Here is a 19,386-nt window from a genome sequence, read left to right as displayed (position 1 = left end):
CCCAAAACCAGTCCCAGGATGCTTGTTTCCGGTCCAGGGAGGGCATGACTTAGCAGTTCGGGCTGGACTGGTCCAATAAGGAACAGGGTCAAGACTGATTTGCATATGGCTGTGTCTAAACTGGGGTAGTGTGGTGAGCAAAAGAATGACAGATTTAAACCCAGATCCCTGTGACTCAAGATGAATGTTTGCATTGTTCAACATTCCACCCATCAATTGTTTCATTTACATTTGTTTATTCTCCTACACAAATCAGTCAATAAGGGAGGATCGCTGCTTCTCCAATGACATGCAATATTACGCTGGCCACTAGGAACCTTATTCCCATTAGGGTCTTAGTACTGGTCGTTCCCTTCCAACTGTCAATGAGTCCCAAGATTTATCATCTTAGGGTCTAGCTCCTTTGGGTTGCCCGCCACTGCCACCAATAGCTTATGAATTTGTAGCTGGTATGTCACAATTTTGGGACATGACCAAATAACATGCACAAATGTGCCTTGTGTGTGTATACAATAGGGACAATGAGGGAAGGGCGCCCTCATCTGCCACAGTCTGGTCGGGTGGTAATATATTCTGTGAAAATACTTGAATTGAATGTGCCTGCGGAAAAGGCACTGGCAAAATTGTAGGAGGCAATTATTACTTCTACCCATTTCTCTTCTTTGAGTTAACCAAGGTTTTTCTCCCATTTCCCTTTCAAGTGTAGAAAAGGGCCTGGAGTGTTGAGAAGCAAAGATTAATTAATCCAAAATGTTCCGTTCTTACCCAGTTGATCAATTGTTAATTTCTAACCGGTTGAATTTAGGCATTGCCACAAGCCTCTATCAGGTGTGAAGGTGTGGCAAGTTTTTAGAATTTAAAGAATTAAGTGTTCGCTAAGAGCAAATTCTTTTGTCAATTGCGCAAATGTTGTAATGTGGCTCTGCACCCACACATACCATAACTTAGAGATATCAATTAGGCCCCCATGAGTGAAAACCTTTCAGGGACGTCACCTGCGGGAGCCATGTTGAGTGTCAAAGTAGGGTTTCACTGGGCAATTTACCTTGCCACTGGATGCGTTCAGCATATTAGTAGGTCTCTTGTGATAGGTGGGTTAACGTGTAGGATGGGGTCTTCATACAATAAAGTATATGAGTTTTGTGGTTCTAAGAAGTCTAGCTTTAATCGCACAGTGGAGCCCAATGTATCTCAGAAGAGTCATTAAGCATGACTTACTGCAATGCTCAGTAATACTGTTGTAAATCAGGTATTCCCAACACACCCACCTTCACAGGAAACTTCTCGAATGAGACATATGGTGTGCCACTGGCCTACAGTAAATTACTAAGCAGTGACCTTAGGAGTTGAAAGAACTGTGCGGTCTGCGGATAGATGTAGTTTTAGTTGGCATAGAGGAGGCATGGAGGTGTAACCATTTCAAAAAGACCTGGCCTTCCCACTATACAGAGGGGCAGACATGCCCATTCTGTCGATTCACGTTTAGTTTGCTGCAACAGGGGGTAATATTAACGTCCCAGCTTTTAGTTTAATCATTCATCATCACCATGCCTAAGTAATGGAAATCATCATCTGCAACCCGCAGTTAAATGCCACACCCCTTACTCTGAAAGACGAGCCTCCAGCAATGCTAAGTGGACTTTTCCCAATGTACCCAGAGGCCACACGCGTCTCCATATATCTAAAGCCTTTGAGGAAGGCGTGGAATGGTATGAGTAGGCCGCTGGCTATAGAGGTATAAGTTAACAGCATATAATGGGCACTTTATCCTCAACCCTGCAGTGCTATGGGAAACCAGTCAATTGCACTTCAGGGGCATCCACTCTGCTAATGGTTCAATCACCAATGCAAACAGGGGTGATGAGAGTGGACCCTGAAGCATGCCACGCACAGTGGAGAAGGTGGGAGACAGTAAAACAAATACCCCGACCTGAGCGGAGGGGTCTGCATAGAGGGCTGCAATATACATCAGGCAGCAGGGGTAAAGGCTTGCATCAACAGGCCCAGACACGAGAAGGGCCAATGGACTGTATCAAATACCTTCTCATAGTCCACGGACAAGTAAACCGCTGGGCCACTGAGTTCCCACAAGTGCGCAAGGGCTACCTGGAGGCACTGGAAGCACCGGAAGCAATGTCTGGTGCCCCTGGCCAGAATTTAGCAGTTTTGCTCATTACGTGTTAGGGTTAGTAATACTGTAGATAACCTGGTGGCTAAGTCTTTGGCAAGGAGTTTTGCCTCAATATTTAATAAGGAGATGGGTCGATATGAGGAGCACTGAGTGGTGGGCTTACCCGATTTCAGGATTACAGCAATAAGGGCACCCTTCAGGTCTTGAGGGGGTGCCGGTGGTCAATGCATCCTCAAAGAGCAGTTGCAAATAAGCAGCAACATATTTCTTAAGGAATTCCAGTGGGAATCAATCGGACCCGTGGACTCTACCAGAAAGCATGCCGATGACTGCACAGTCAATACCATCCACTGTGATCAGGAGCTCCAGCTCACATCAAAATTCCTCTAAGAGCACTGTCAAGGGGAGATCAAAGACTATAGGGTGCTTTGCATTCGATTTGTGGGTGGTTTTGGCTAGCATGTAGCACTGTGTAATATTTTGCAAAGGCATTCGCAATCCCGAAAGCATACGTAATCAAATGACGGGAGGCACCCTGTATTGAAGGGACCAGTCTTGCATCCATGTTGGCAAGCCAGTAAAGCAATTTGCCAACCATGTCTCTTCATTCGTAAACTTGGTGTTGAAGAGTGCAACCAGGCATAGCGCCCTCAGTCTAACAGTCTGTGCTCAAGAGTAATCTTAAGTGCCTCCTTTTGCTGAAGATTTACCTCAGCTTGTGTATGACAGGTAGACATTTCAAGGCGCCTGATTTGTTCCTGTAATCATGCCACCTCCTCTCTCAACCCTTGCCTATAGAGTAAGGCAATGCACAACATCTCACTTGTGTTCTGAATGCCTCCCATAGAGAAGACTGCAAGGTTGCTGAGCCCTCAATGTGCTTGAAGTACTCCACAATTGCGTCCCTGAACAAATCGGCCAATTGCTCATCTTTTAACCCTTAGGTTCCCAAACTGTACGCCGTGGCTCCCTGGGGAGTCGTCAAACCTAGCCAGAGGAGGTGCGCACCAATAACTTTAATGCATTTAACGTTGAGGGGTCTGTTGGCTTCAGTTAAACTAATTAGAATTAAATGCATGATGTCAATGATTTGTAAGTGACGTGCCTAAAACTGTAAACGTAGTGCCTAATTGATGGCATGTCGAGGGAGATGACCACCATATTTCACTGGATCCCCACAATTTCAACACTCCCAAAGTAATTGGAAGGTGCCTGATTAATTTTCTTAGACTCGTTAATACGTTTGTTTTTTTCCAAATGCATTTTACACCAATGCAAGTTATCAGGAAAGTACAGTTGTCCTGTCTATTAGACAGAAAGTATTATTAAGCCTTGGCATTTGTACACGAATCATAGCTACTTCTAGTACACATTTCTTTCAGTGTACACACATTTCCAGACAGGCCTGCTCTCTCCTTAAGCATAGGGAAGTTAAACACCATATACGTCAAAATGCCAACATTTGGAGAAGAAAGAGGGCGATAAAAAGAAGAAAAAAAAATTCTGAGGAATTTATTTTACTTGCATTGATTTCGAGGCAATTTTAGGGAGTAGACAGCAAAAGTGAAGCTATATGTGGTTTAAAAAATCGTGAGTCACCCTGCTGAGACAGGTGTGTTGGCACGTATGACATGGGTAGAAATGGAAGTGCATGCAAATATTCTTCAAGTGCTCAAACCTTGGCAATGGGGCCTACATGCACAGGATTGCTATCTAGCACTGTCAGTGGGGTAAAATAGTTTGAGAGGGTACTCTAAAAAATGCCATAAGCAAAGAAGTGTGACTAGGAATATTTTATAAAGAGGTGCTGCTTTAGTAATATGAAACACCCTAATATAAGATTATAATACCTTCATCATCTTCATCCCAATTATTTTTAGGGAGAAAAATGGAAGTATTCCCGAAGCCGGGCTCACATCCACCCCACCCTCCAAAAAAGTAACAGTGGTGAGCCAAGGGCAATGGCCAATGGGTCAAGGGAGCCGCAGGTCAAAAAAGTTTGGGAACCACTGTTTTAACCCCTTTGGTGCTGGTGTCAGCTAATAGCAGACACCCACACGCCAACCCAAGTGCATCTGTCGGCCATAGGCCGATAAAGGGTAGGGCTACAATGAATCCTCTGTGCAAGCACTGGAGGATACCTTTTAACCAAAGCGTGGGGGTGACGCAGAGTCGCTTCTGCATCAGCTCCCCCATCCGCCCATCTGTCACATCAGTGCACCTACGTCATTAATTCCCCACCAGAGCAGCAAAAAGAAGCAGGTGAGTGCTCTCTTCCACTCTGGTGGAAGGAAAATGCGGAGACTGGCCTCCCCAGGTTTCAGGAAGGCCTCGTTGGAAAGGGGAGAGTCTGCCCTATCCAACGAGACCTTCCTGAAACAGGTTCCTGGCTGTGGATAGTGGTTGCAACGCGATCCACAGTCAGGAAACCCCTTGGCCACCAAAGATGTTCATCTGGGTGAGGGTCGGCCCTCGTGGTAATGGACCGCCCCAAATTAAAAAGAAAAAAAGTGTTTTCCCCCTGTAAGGCACAATTGCACACCTAAGGGTAATGTAAAAAACTCTTCGAACATGAAATTGGCAGAGGGTCAGCCCTCTTTGCATCTGGGCCGACCTTCTGTGGGCCCCAAACGTATTTTTGGGAAATGTGTGGTTCCCTAGGGCTGCTCCGTTCCTTGGACGGTCCTGCAGAGGTAAATTGCGTCTACTGGACTGTCTAAGGAACCGAGCGCTCCATTTTACAATTTTGGCTTTGTCTAGGAGTGCTCTTGTATGCATTGGTGTGACCACTTTCAGCACACAATTCAAAAGTGTTCTTCTGAATTATTTGTTTAGTCCCACCGGAACTGTCCAACTAACTTAGTGGCCCGATATAAATTGTTGACTCTGTCTTGCAGGCACATCTTTGTTGTATGGAACACCATAGCTGTAGAAAGACAAGTCAACGAGAACAATTAACAGACAACATGCCTGCGTCGCAGCTCTCTTTCCACTTTCCTTAAACTCCTCCCAGCCTAAACTTTTACCCTAGAAGCACTGGTAGTCTTTTCAACAAATAGTTAACCGTTGATGCACAAACCTAACTCTTCGGTTGTGCGCAGTTATGTGTTGCTGAACCTTCCCAGCAATACAATTTGGTCTCTCACTACCATCTGCGCCCACTGATATGTTCTGCATCTGGACCACTTACAGTCAGGTGCTGAATTGAGGTCTTGTTGTGGCAGAAGCGCATTCTTTCGAAAGCACTGCACACCTAGGACTGGTGCAACCTGTTGGCCCCAGTTGTAAACGATCCATACTGTCCCTAACCAGGGTCGGACACCCTTCCTGTCAGTTTGTTGATCCGATCTGGGCATCCTTTCCAGGATGGATTGTTTGGACTTCTGGTTAGATGCTCTTAAAGAAAAGGTTTTCTACAATCTGAACTGCTGACGCAACTTCAATTTTTTTCTGGCACTCCCACTGTTCATGTAATTCTTGTGCGGTTTTCGGCATCCTCTGCTTGGATAGACAGCCAGTGGGTCTCTCCTTCTTTTAACCTCCTCTTGAAGATTCTGTAGCATGGATGAGTGTTTCACCACTGTGCAAATGATTGTCCCAACCCTTTCGCTCCCTATCATCCATTTCTTCTCTCCTGTTGCAGCTATGTGCTGACTGCGATCACCACTTGCACAGCATGCTGTCATGTGGGTACATATCAGCTCATTTGAGACTTCAAAGGCCTTCATGAGGAGGTCCGGTTTCCTCACCTCACTGACAGTTTTCCTCTCCGTCTGCTGGGCCAGCCAGTCCTGGATGTTACTCTCTTCAATTCTCCCAGGCTAAGCTTCCGATGGGCACTGCAAATTCAGAATATCTGACTAATTATGCTGACAGGTTGGGAGCCAATCCAGTAAATGTTGATCTTGCAGTGGAGCCAGACATGCCCTCCTTCCCAATCCCGGCAGCTTCTGACTACAACATGACTGATTTAAGGACACATATTCCTTTCACATGATATGCCAGATACTAATGGTGCAAATGTTACCTATTTTACATGACACTTTCATTGCTCTTCAAGCACTAATTACTAAATTTCAACATTGTCCATTCTATGTAGAGATTACAAGACCTATCCGGTCATTCCTAAAAGAAGTATATATGAGTCTAATTCACACTGCCAGTTTTCACCTCTCGTAACATAACCAAATGAAGGATTGATCAGTGAAGTAAATGATAAACTCATTTATCATTGCAACTCAAAACAATATACGTACCTGATCCTGACCCTGATGTTGTCATGTCATAAATTAAATCTCTTAAAGTTGCACCCTCAGAAATAAACGGACGATCTAATGAAGGGTCTTCTTCGTTTGGAACACGATGGTGGATAACAGGACGATTATGGTAGAAATAAATCGTCAACATCAATAAAATGCAAATAATGCAGACTGGCCCAGCAATGATGGCTGCCAATTCCACAGGTCCAAAACTTGGAAGATTCCGCTCTGTAAAAAGGTTTTAACAAAAGAAAAAAGTATTATCTACCTAACCTGAAATCTCTAAAAACAATTACAATGAAAAAAACAAAAAAACGACGTTACAATTTTTTTTATTTACATTAGAACATTCTTAGAATGAAAAGGACCACATTGCCGAATACTTAGCTGCAAAATGCATTTTAAACGCAAAAGAAAAAGCACTCCCTATCCTCCTGAGGGGCACAAATAAATCCGGGGTTTCAAGCCCAAAAGTGCCAATAAACTTATTTTGAGGAAAAAAATGTATTTGTTCATGGGAAGCATACATAAATTAAACAGAACATAGAATTCAATCAACATTTAGAGCCATGTTTCGTCTTTTTGGTGGTACACATATTCAATAACAAAAATATATTAATAAAACTCAGTCTATAAACTATTAAAAAAATATTATTGAATGAAATGTTCCACCTTAAATGAGTGGAGCATAAGTGAATGTTGTTCATACTTCTACATAAGGTTCAAACATCTTTCTTTTGTTGTATATAGCAGAAGCTAATAATTTAGTTTTGACTTTTTATTTACTCAAGAGCAGGTGTAAAGGATCAGAAAGAAGGTGCATTTTGTCAACCACATAATGATTAGCGCACAGGCATAATTTGAATGGCCAACATCCCATTTAATAGGGTAAAGAGAGAAGGAAATGTGTCCACATGAAATCAAACACAGATCTCAATGGGTAAAAGCATATAATCCAGACATTCTTCAAAAGCACATCAGTTTTACAAACCCACGAAACTGTCAAAAAATAGAGATTAATTGATGGCAAATAACTTTATCCCAACATACGGAACTCGATCAGCAACTGTTTACAATAGAACGCCCAAGAACTTGAGACAGAATGTTTCTTTTTAGTGTAGCAAGTCTTCTTGTATCGTTTACTGGTAGGTTTTAGCATGTTACAAGAGACAGGGGTGCCTGAAAAGTTAAAAGGTACGTATGCAATGAATATAGCCTCAATCAGTGCTATATTTATGCAAATATCCAGCCGGACAGAGGCACTTTTAATATATACAATAATTAACAATGGAACATAAAATGCAAGTCAAATAGCAGTGGGATACAAGCCTGTATCCTTAGACCTACATATCAGACAAACAGTAACGTACAAAAAGCTCAGGCAGTTCGTGGTTGTTTCAATAAGTAAATACTTAAATGGCGAAACAACTAATATGCAAGAGGTCACCTTCACACAAAATTATGTACAAGAAATATTGTGTGTAAGGTTGACAACTGTGTCAACGGCGTTTCGATCCTTATCAAGAGGATATCGGATCATCATCAGGACTAACAAATAAAGTGCCTGTAAACAATTGCTAAGATTACACTATATAATGTACATTATAGATACAGAAAGAAAAAGGGGGTAAAAACATATTATGGAGTCAGTAGAAGAATTGACAATGTAAAGAACAATCTACGTTAAACAGATTGAAACTAGAGTAGAGATAAGTGCCATTTACGCGTGTACTCAGAGAAAAAAACGGTGAGAGTAAAGGGCGTACCGCGAAAGTTCAAGGCACAGCATGGTAAGGTGCAGACAAAAAGTGTGCGCGATGGCCATGCATTATGGAGTGAATCGGTAACTGTCCGGGTGGGTAAGACGTGCGAGCAAGCTATAGGCATGGTGAAACGGCAGATCTTGTGTGCACGCGATAGGAGGGGGGACGTAAGTAGACTGGATTGTTACCTCTGAGGGCGGCCCGATGGTCGTGAGCTAGGCAGAGACCCTCACATAATAAAAGCGGGTCTTGTGACCTGGGGATGAAAGGGAGTTCTGAATGAGTGAAAAGGGGCGGCGAGAGCGAGAGAGCTGGAGAGAATCTCGCTGGGGCTTACCTAATCAGGTACAAGGCGGGCGCAAGTGATAAGTGTAGACCGGAGGGGCGAGATGACTGAACCTGCGGGGAAGAAAACAGGATTGAGACGGGGGAAGGGGGACGTGGGTCACAGGGCGGTGTGTTTAAAGCGGTGAGTCTTACCTATATTGAGGAAAGGTAGACGATGCAAATATAATCCACAATCGCGGTGGGGCGACCAGCATGCAAAAAATGAATAAATCAAGTCTTGGGGTGACAGGTGAAATACGCGGAGGCTGGGGAAAGTTCCTATAACTGGGGATGGCGCTTACCTCGGGTGATGGTTGAAGTGGCTTCCGACAGTCAGCGAAGTTCCGGGAGAGTGAGATGGGAAAAGAACGTGATATTTCAAGGGGCGTCATGTGATCACGAGTCTGAGGTCACATGACCGGGTGGGTGGAGGGACGCGTGCGAGGAATGAAAATTGGAAGGGTTGCTGTCTGCAGCGGCCATATTGGAGTGTTAGTGAAAAACGCTAAGCCTGATGCGGAATGGGACAGAAAGTGAAGCGCTCGCGTACAGTAGAGAGATCGAAACCAATTACTGTTGGAAAATTGTCAATAAAGTGAGAGAGGCATACAGCAGTATAACACATAGCGACTTAGGGAAATTAATGACTTTAAGGAAAAAATACTGAATTCATTATGGATCTTAATCACATAATAGCATGTAGAGATGGGAAAAGCTGTGCTTAACTAAAGTTACACAAAGAAGGTCTTTGCAGTGACAGAGAAATGTAGAGTCATGAGTAGTACAGTGAGGACTAAACAGTAGGTTGGCACAACAATATGATTACAGCAATGTTGTCCAATCTTCAAGGCGGTTCAATCCTGTGTGGATACTGCCAGTTTTGAGGATCCATTTTAATTCCTCTTTGTTGAGCAGTTGCGAGAGGTCAGCTCCCCTCGAGGGCACTTTCACCACACTTATGTCATCTTCAGTGGGGCCAGAGATTTCAAAATGTTCAACCAGGGGGGCATTGGGCGTTTTGCAGCGGAGCCTGCTCCTGTGTTGGCAGATTCTGATCCGAACCTTTTGCGTTGTCTGGCCTATGTAGATCTTCTCACAAGGACATAAAATGGCATAGATAACATTGCTAGTGTTACAATTGGAAAACTCTCTGAGTACATGTTTTATAGTACCAAAGGCAAATTCCTTACAGTCGGAAGTGAATCTACAGACCAAGCAATACCCGCACTTTGCGTGTCCTGTTAGACGTGGGAGCCCCCAGTGGTCATGAAGTGTGCCTGTGTTGGGAAGACAGGGTAGTGCAGCCCTGACCAAATGGTCTTTGATGTTTTTGTTCTTTTTAAACGCAAAAAGAGGTCTGTCCAAGTTCAATACACCAGCATTGATCACATTCCAATGTTTTAATATGCTTTTGCGTAGTTTGTTTGAGGATGGAGAGAAGGTAGTGACGCATACAATGTGGTTCAGTATTTTTTTGGGTTTAGGTTCAAGGAGGCACTCCCTCGGGCAGTACCAGGCTCTTTTAAGGGCATTACGTATCAATCTCTTAGGGTACCCTCTAGTTGTGAGTTTATTGCTGAGTGTTTTTGCCTCTGTGAAGTAATCTTCCTTTAAAGTGCAATTGCGTCGTGTGCGCAAAAACTGGGAGTAAGGTAGAAAATCCCTCAGTGCTCTTGGATGGTTGCTGTATTACTTAAGCAAGGTATTGCGTTCTGTGGGCATCCTGAATAGGCTGGTAATCAAATGGCCCTCTCTGTGTATGATATTTAAGTCCAGAAAGGAAATAGATGTTTTGTTATGTGAAAGTGTAAATTTGAGGCCCCCGCAATTGTTGTTCAACCAATGTAGAAACTGTTCTAGCATAGCCTGGGTGTTACGCCATATCATAAAAATATCATCAATGTAACGCTTCCACAATGAAATTGAATTGTGAAAGGGATTCTCTTGTACAAGTATGCAGTTGGTCTCGAGGGAATCCATGTACAATATAGCCCGATTGGGGGCAAAAACAGCCCCCATTAATGTACCTTTGGTTTGCTGATAAAATTAGCCATCAAACAGGAAAAAATTCCTGGTGAGGCAGATCTCAAGCAACTGAAGAATGAAAGTAGTGGGAACAACATGTGGTCTAGGGCGTGTGTCTAGGATACCTTCAATAACCAGTAAAGAGTCAATTTGAGGGATATTGGTGTATAATGATTCAACGTCGAGAGTGCACAGGGTGTCAGTGCGTGGGTCAAAGGAATGATTCTCGACTAACGTGATCATTTGCATGCTATCTCTTACATAGCATATGGTGATAGGTACAAATTATTTTAAGAAGAAATCGACATAGAGGCCAAGTGGCTCAAGAATAGAGCCACAACCTGAAACGATAGGGCGTCCCGGTGGGTTGGCTTGATCTTTGTGGATCTTCGGGAGTGTGTAGATGACAGGCGTGCGTGGTGCTTTAGCATTGAGGAACTGGTATTCTGGTTTGGACAAGAAACCTTGGTCAAGACCCGATGTAGTCACTTGTAGAATTACCTGTTGCAGTTCTACAGTTGGGTTGGATGGAAGTTTGCAATAGTGATCTGTGTTTTCTAGTTGTCTCAGTATTTCATTCTTATAGTTAGTTAATTCTTGTAATACTATGCCGCCTCCTTTATCTGAAGGTTTTATGACAATGTCCTGGTTGGTTTTGAGTGTGTCAAGAGCGGATTATTCTGCCAGTGTGATGTTATATGGGACAAAATGTCGTTCCTTTGTCATTTGGGAGAGATCCTTGAGTACGATTTTCTCAAATGTAGAAATTTTAGGTGGGACCATACTGGAGGAAGGAGAGAATGTCGATGCTGGTCTTAAGGATGTGTTGGATCTTTTGGGAGGTAGGGGGTTCAATAGAAAGTAGCTGTGAAGCCTTATTTTGCGGAAAAATCTCAGAACTTCAGTTTGGAGATCAAGGAAGTTGGTATGGGTGGTTGGGACAAATGATAGACCTTTATTGAGTATGGATAGTTCAGAATCTTTGAGTTGGTGCTTAGTCAGATTAAAAATGGGCAACAGCAAATTGGGAGGTGTCTCGTGTGTGGTGACAACTAAAGGGGCACTATGGACAGGTATGGAGCGGGAGTCAGCATTGGGGTTGGAGTTGGTCACCAATGGTAATGGTTGCGTCGTGTGTAACGTTCTCCTGGAGGGTTCTGCCAGTGGCTACGTTTCAATCCGCCTCTCTTTTGTGGCTCTTGTTGACCTCGTCCTAAAAAAGGATTATTCGATGCTCTTCTAGATGTGCTTGTGCCCTCCCCTGGATCGGAGTTGTCTGATGAGTCAGCTGAGGTATCAGAGAAACCTACCAGGTTGTTCCTTCGATTGAATCTGCCCCACGGTCTTGTGTTACGTGGGTTGCTGTATGATCGATTGAGGTAAAAGTCCTTATTCAGATAGGGATAGGTCCTCTCAGTAGAGTAGGACTTAATATCTTTCTTGACTTTGTTAGATTTTTTGTTCTGTTCTATTCTATAGAACTTGTCAACTGTTTTTTATACTTGATCCAACAATTTTTTACCCTCAGCTATCGTGCTGCTTTCTTTGATTTGTTTCTCAATATCTGTTATTTCCTCTAGTAGTTTTTTGAGTTCTTCTGTCGCTATATCAATACCTAATACCATCCAGTGCCTGGAGCAGGTGGTGCTAATATAGCTAAAGTTTGTGATGTATTTAGGGATATCCGTGAAAATCCCTGGTATGTTCCTGACCTGCAGACCTGTAGGAATAATGTCTGCCTTTAGGTATTTCGTCAGCATGCGGATCATAAGCTGAAGTCTGACTGACTTCTTTTTAACCTTCTCTAGTTGTTCTGGGAGCGAGGAGCTGGTTTCTAATAGAGCACTGGGTGTGTCATTAAAAAGAGAGGGACCTTCTAAAATCTTTCTAATGTAGTCGTCCGTGTAGAGTGGTGCGTGATCTGACATATCTCTTGAAGACTGAATGAAAGTACAGAGGAGTGTAGAGGGTAAGGGTAGAAGAAATCAGAGTAATATGTGAGTACAAAGGAAACAAGGAGGTAGCCCACTTTAAGCAAAAAGGGCAAATAAGAGCAAGAAGCCCTTGCAATCCAGCGATTGCGCTCAGTATATATAAAGGACAAGGGCACCCAAAAAAGATCGGTCAGGGACCTTGGGAACTAATTTGTTACAAGAGACAGGGGTCCCTGAAAAGTTAAAATGTACGTATGCAATGAATATAGCCTCAATCAGTGCTATATTTATGCCAATATCCAGCCGGACAGAGGCACTTTTTATATATACAATAATTAACAATGGAACATAAAATGCAAGTCAAATAGCAGTGGGATACAAGCCTGTATCCGACGACCTACATATCAGACAAACAGTAACGTACAAAAAGCTCAGGCAGTTCGTGGTTGTTTAAAAAGAACAAAAACATCAAAGACCATTTGGTCAGGGCTGCACTACCCTTTCTTCCCAACACAGGCACACTTCATGACCACTGGGGGCTCCCACGTCTAACAGGACACGCAAAGTGCGGGCATTGCACGGTCTGTAGATTCACTTCCGACTGTAAGAAATTTGCGTTTGGTACTATAAAACATGTACTCAGAGAGTTTTCCAATTGTAACACTAGCAATGTTATCTATGCCATTTTATGTCCTTGTGAGAAGATCTACATAGGCCAGACAACGCAAAAGGTTCGGATCAGAATCTGCCAACACAGGAGCAGGCTCCGCTGCAAAACGCCCAATGCCCCCCTGGTTGAACATTTTAAAATCTCTGGCCACACTGAAGATGACATACGTTGGACAGTAATAAGTGTGGTGAAAGTGCCCCCGAGGGGAGCTGACCTCTTGCAACTGCTCAACAAAGAGGAATTAAAATGGATCCTCAAAACGGGCAGTATCCACACTGGATTGAACCGCCTTGAAGATTGGACAACATTGCTGTAATCATATTGTTGTGCCAACCTACTGTTTAATCCTCACTGTACTACTCATGACTCTACATTTCTCTGTCACTGCAAAGACCTTCTTTGTGTAACTTTAGTTAAGCACAGCTTTTCCCATCTCTACATGCTATTATGGGATTAAAATCCATTATGAATTCAGTATTTTTTCCTTAAAGTCATTAATTTCCCTAAATCGCTATGTGTTATACTGCTGTATGCCTCTCTCACTTTATTGACAATTTTCCAACAGTAATTGGTTTCGATCTCTCTACTGTATGCGAGCACTTCACTTTCTGTCCCCCTCCGCATCAGGTTTAGCGTTTTTCACTAACACTCCAATATGGCCGCTGTAGACAGCAACCCTTCCACTTTTCATTCCTCACACGCGTCCCTCCACCCACCCGGTCACGTGACCTCAGACTCGTGATTACATGACGCCTCTTGAAATATCACGTTCTTTTCCCATCTCACTCTCCCGGAACTTCGCTGACTGTCAGAAGCCACTTCAACCATCACCCGAGGTAAGCGCCATCCCCAGTTATAGGAACTTTCCCCAGCCTCCTCGTATTTGACCTGTCACCGCTAGACTGGATTTATTCATTTTTTGCAGGCTGGTCCCCCCACCACGATTGTGGATTATATTTGCATCGTCTACCTTTCCTCAATATAGGTAAGACTCACCGCTTTAAACGCACCGCCCATCGACCCATGTCCCCCTTCCCCGTCTCAATCCCGTTTTCTTCCCCGCAGGTTCCGTCATCTCGCCCCTCCGGTCTACACTTATCACTCGCGCCCGCCTTGTGCCTGATTAGGTAAGCCCCAGCGAGATTCTTTCCATTTCTCTCGCTCTCGCCGCCCCTTTTTACTCATCCAGAACTCCCTTTCATCCCCAGGTCACAAGACCCGCCTTTATTATGTGAGGGTCTCTGCCTAGCCCACGACCATCGGGCCGCCCTCAGAGGTAACAATCCAGTCTACTTACGTCCCCCCTCCTATCGCATGCACACAAGATCTGCCGTTTCACCATGCCTATAGCTTGCACGCAAGTCTTACCCACCCGGACAATTACCGATTCACTCCATAATGCATGGCCATCGCGCTCACTTTTTGTCTGCATCTCACATTTTCACATCCTTACTACGCCGTGCCTTGAACCTTCGCGGTACGCCCTTTACTCTCACCATTTTTTTCTCTGAGTACACGCGTAACTGGCACTTATCTCTACTCTAGTTTCAATCTGTTTAACGTAGATTGTTCTTTACATTGTCAATTTTTCTACTGACTCCATAATATGTTTTTTCCCCCTTTTTCTTTCTGTATCTATGATGTACATTATGTAGTGTAATCTTAGGCAATTGTTTACAGGCACTTTATTCGTTAGTCCTGATGATGATCCGATATCCTCTTGATAAGGATCGAAACGCCGTCGACACAGTTGTCAACCTTACACACAGTATTTCTTGTACATAATTTTGTGTGAAGGTGACCTCTTGCATATTAGTTGTTTCACCATTTAAGTATTTACTGATTGAAACAACCACGAACTGCCTGAGCTTTTTGTACGTTACTGTTTGTCTGATATGTAGGTCTTCGGATACAGGCTTATTATCCCACTGCTATTTGACTTGCATTTTATGTTCCTTTGTTAATTATTGTATATATTAAAAGTGCCTCTGTCCGGCTGGATATTGGCATAAATATAGCACTGATTGAGGCTATAATCATTGCATACGTACCTTTTAACTTTTCAGGGACCCCTGTCTCTTGTAACAAATTAGTTCCCAAGGTCCCTGACCGATCTTTTTTGGGTGCCCTTGTCCTTTATATATAGGTAGGTTTTAGCATGTCCAATCTCTCAAAACCTAACTCATGAAATAGCAGATCTGATTGCCACAACACGTACTTTGCACCAAAACGACTTACAGAACATCTTCATTTTGGATTGCTTGAGGAAATAATACAAATCGTGATAAAAAAATATATCTTTTGCTGTAGACTGAGGTTTTATATTTAAATTGTTCTATAGTTCTGCTCCATGAAGAGTGCCAATAACTGACTTTTTTGTTTGGTGCATCTCTTTATTGGCTTTACAACAAATAACAATAAGTTATATGGGGTACTGCCCATGAACAAAAAGTTTTGGGGTGACAGAGCTATAGCGATGTCTCACCAGCAAGGTGAAGAATTAGATGTAGTGGATAATAGCACACTTAGAGTCTTTAAATAGCACTCTTCCAGTTGCATTTACGTTTTAAGGGGTGACATTAAGGTTCGCATTGCAAATTTACAGTGTTAACAATCGATAAAAGTGAGGTTGTAGGGACTCCGTGCCAACTCCTTCCGGGACACTAAATGAGCAAGGCCGTAATACAGTCACTGCGAGGGTCACACTGTGGCTCCACAAGGCTAGAGCCCGTAATGTTTACGGCATCATTGTGCTATGTTATTGAGCCCGACTGTGGAAGCATCCGTCATGGTGGCTACCCTTAAGCATGTCTGGAAGAAGTGCGTAAGGTAATATGTGTTGGATGTATCATTGTCTTTGAGGAAACCTACTGGGGATCACGGCGGTCGTATTTCGCTCTTGGTCTCAAAATGTTTAATGCACGTGTCCCAAATTACTCCATTCTGGTCCATACCACTCCACAAGCCCGAATCGCAGAGATGACGTCTAGTTCCGTCATTGCCCATTTCAGTAGGGCTCTTAGCCAGCACTTCATTTGCAGTGCTGCACAGGATTTCTCGACTTTGCCATTTGTGATTTTTAAATAATTTTTGCCTAAATCACAAAACGTGTGTAGGCATCTGCCCCCTTTGCATTTAAGTCTATAACCCAACAGACAAGACTCCGGTGTAGGTGGCATTATGCGTTTGACAAGGGCCAGAATAGTCCCTATTACTTCCTCCGATGCACGGCGTATCACCGGGCATTGCCAGACCATATGGAAAAATCCTGTGTTGGTTGTCTTGCACCTGGGGCATTACGACGATGCTCCATGCAACATGTGCTTAATTCACATGGGTGTAAGATATGCCTGATGGAGGTGGTTGAACTGCAATGTTTCAGAACTTGGGGTTCCCCAAGAGCTCTCCTTCACCTGTTGCATGGCGCACATCCATAATTTATCTGATAGTTATAATATTTTGTCTGTTGCCTAACGGTCTCCCATCTCTGCGTTCACCTTCTGATGTTGTGCAAGGAGGATGGTGTATAAAGAAGTTTTAATTTTATGCGTACTGCTGTGGAAGAGTATAGTCTGTAAGTAGGTGGCTCAGAGTGTCTGTGTCCCCACTGTGTGGCAATACCATACTGCAACGTATTTTGTTATGAACTGGCCTGATGCAGTCTTAGGCATCTCCGATTTCTTGAAAGGAGAGCTGAGTTCCTTCTGCATACAGACCCCCCACCCCACGGTCTGGCCTTGCTTTCTTCCATGTTGTCACATCATTCCGTTCTGCGACAATCTGCATGCTTGGTAAGGTACTAATACCACAGGTGTCATTACAACACGGATATTACTACGCGTAGTCATTCACCACGCCCTACCTTTACAACGCATACTTTTACCACGAATATGCCTTTACCACGCATGCCATTACAACACAAAGGCCTGCGTGGTAAAGGTATACTCTTGGTAAACGTATCTAGGGTAAGTTACCATGCTCTACCCTACCCTAAACACTAATTTAGTACCCCATACGACCGTGCCCAAGCCCCAATACTTTCTCTACACTAAACCCTAAATCACCACCCCTGCATGACCCCCATTCCTTCACCTACTCTAAATACCACCCCTGCGCGACCCTCCCCCAACCCCCAGTCCTCTCCCTACCCTAAAACACTACCCTGCACGAGTCCCCCTACTCTAAACCCTAAAACACTACCTTGCACGACACCCCAACACCCAGTTCTCTCCCTACCCTAAAACACTACCCTGCACGACCCCCAACCCTACCCTAAACCTAAAAACACTACCCTGCATGACTCTCCCCCTGACCCCCAGTCTTCTCCCTACACAACACTACCCTGCACGACCCCTTCGACCCCCAGTCCTCTCCTTACACTAAACCAGTGGTCGAAGTGGGCGGGATCGGAAGGGCACGGCGTGCCCCTACTTCTTAAAATTTAAGCAATCCGTTCCCCTACTTTTCTGTTTTTAGAAATGTGTCCCAGGATGGCAGAAATAGCGAAAGCTTATAGATAAGTTTCGGCCTTTCATGGCCGGGCGGGGTGGGCATAGAAGGAAAAGACTCTCTTCCTTCTTGTTCAGGGAAGACAAGGACAGTGTCCGCTTCCACTCTGCCACTGGCAGCTGCCCTCATCTCTCTCAGGTCTTCCCCTTATTGACTCTCTTTCTGTGCGGCTCCTTCTCTGTTGCTGAAAACCGTGACTTTTACTCTATCTTCCCTTTATTTGTTCACCTGTGAAAGGGATCCAAAAAAGAAAGAAGCCCTTTTGCTACAAATGTCTGTAATGTATTGAAGACACTGCTCATAAAGAATTTAGGAGTTCTTTATTTGTAGGCTGATGATAAATTGCGAGTACCAAGGACCCAGGAGCAGGAAGACCTGGAGAGTTCAAACAGACAGAACAGAGTTCTGAACTAGAACATGAAAAGATCCAATAGCCTTACTAATTCCAATTTACATAAAAATAGACCTAACGGAGAATAAATAATGACATAGCATGCCACAATGTCTTTTTCTGACATTTTTCTATTCCAGAGGGTAGCCTCAGGGCGGAGAGAAAAATGGTTCAAAATACTAAATAAAGCAAGTCAGAGTGGTCGCAAAGTGGCCAGAATGGTTTTATTCACAACAAAACACATTAGGGCCCCTTTACAGAGTTTGCCAGAGAAGCGCCACTTTTGTTTTGTCATCTTTCTTTAAACAATGGGGCATATTTATAAAGAAGTGATAGAGACAGTGTTAGCCTTCTCCAACTTCTGAAATGCAGGGCTGCACCATATTTACAACAATACGGTGCAGCCCTGCGTTGGGTGATAATTTCAGCTTCCGCTCGCCAACACAGTCTCCCTTGCACCATAGTGAAAGGGTGCCTGCGTTGCGGCAGAATGATTATGTGCAGGAAAGTGTCCCTTCCTGCACATAAACAATCTTAAATGGCGATTTGTAGCTTCTATTTGTGCTGCTTTGTGCAGCACAAATAGAAGTTGCAACTCGTCATTTTTTAAATGACTGTTTATGTGCAGGAAGGAACACCTTACTGTACATAAACAATCATGCCTGGGGTTTTGCTGTTTTTATGTGTGCTGCATTTCTCCTTTTTGCGCCCTGTTAAGACCACGTTGTTCCTGCTTACATTTCACATGTTTTACTTATTCTTGCATTTCCTATGAGTAATTGATTTTCCCAAGATGTTATTACTTTTTTTTCAGGCAGCATATTACTTGTCTAGTGCATAATTTGAATTGAGTCACATCCAGGTGTTCATAGCGCAGCAGAACTGGATTATAGCTGAAGGCAGTGCGAGTTTCTCTCAGTGGGGCGGTATGGTGTTCAGTGTGGGAGAGAATGTGTCACTATGGCCAGAGCTGCCGAATTTTGGTCTGGGGAACCGAATTCAGCCTTGATGACCACTCCACCAAACCACTCTCCAGAGGGAGCACATTCCCATGCTAGACCTTAGAAGGCCCAGCTAGACTGTAGAAGTCCGGGTGTCTTAGCACGAGAAGGTGGACCCTAGCAGTGGCAAGTGTGGGTTATCCTTGAACGCCTGTCCACCACAATCCATGCTGAAGTTCACCTCCAGTCTTGCAGGCAGGCTTACAAAGCAACACACCACAGAGTGACAGTGACTTGGTCACTGAGGTCACAGGACCCTTGAAGTCAGTCTGCCTCACCCACTGGTACCTCAATCGGCCTTGTTTCGGCAATAGTAGTGCAACTCACCAGAGATCGGCAAGGCACGATTTGCAAGCACACCAAACTAAGTTCGCAA

The 19,386-nt window shown here is 43.9% G+C and overlaps 1 protein-coding gene across 5 annotated transcripts in view; it reads right to left on the bottom strand.

Annotated features, from left to right (window-relative positions):
- Nucleotides 1-19,386, bottom strand: part of LOC146832794 (TGF-beta receptor type-1-like) — a 1,867,988-nt gene that overhangs the window by 1,477,008 nt on the left and 371,594 nt on the right. For all 5 annotated transcript variants that reach the window (XM_085606114.1, XM_085606113.1, XM_085606115.1 and 2 more), the window contains exon 3: nucleotides 6,388-6,618. In XM_085606114.1, the coding sequence (XP_085462240.1) occupies nucleotides 6,388-6,618 (231 nt within the window). The remainder of the gene's footprint in view (nucleotides 1-6,387; nucleotides 6,619-19,386) is intronic.

Source organism: Triturus cristatus, chromosome 5_1, assembly GCF_964204655.1.
Source record: "Triturus cristatus chromosome 5_1, aTriCri1.1, whole genome shotgun sequence".
In the NCBI taxonomy this organism is placed as follows: domain Eukaryota; kingdom Metazoa; phylum Chordata; class Amphibia; order Caudata; family Salamandridae; genus Triturus; species Triturus cristatus.
This window is presented reverse-complemented; position numbering and strand designations above follow the sequence as displayed.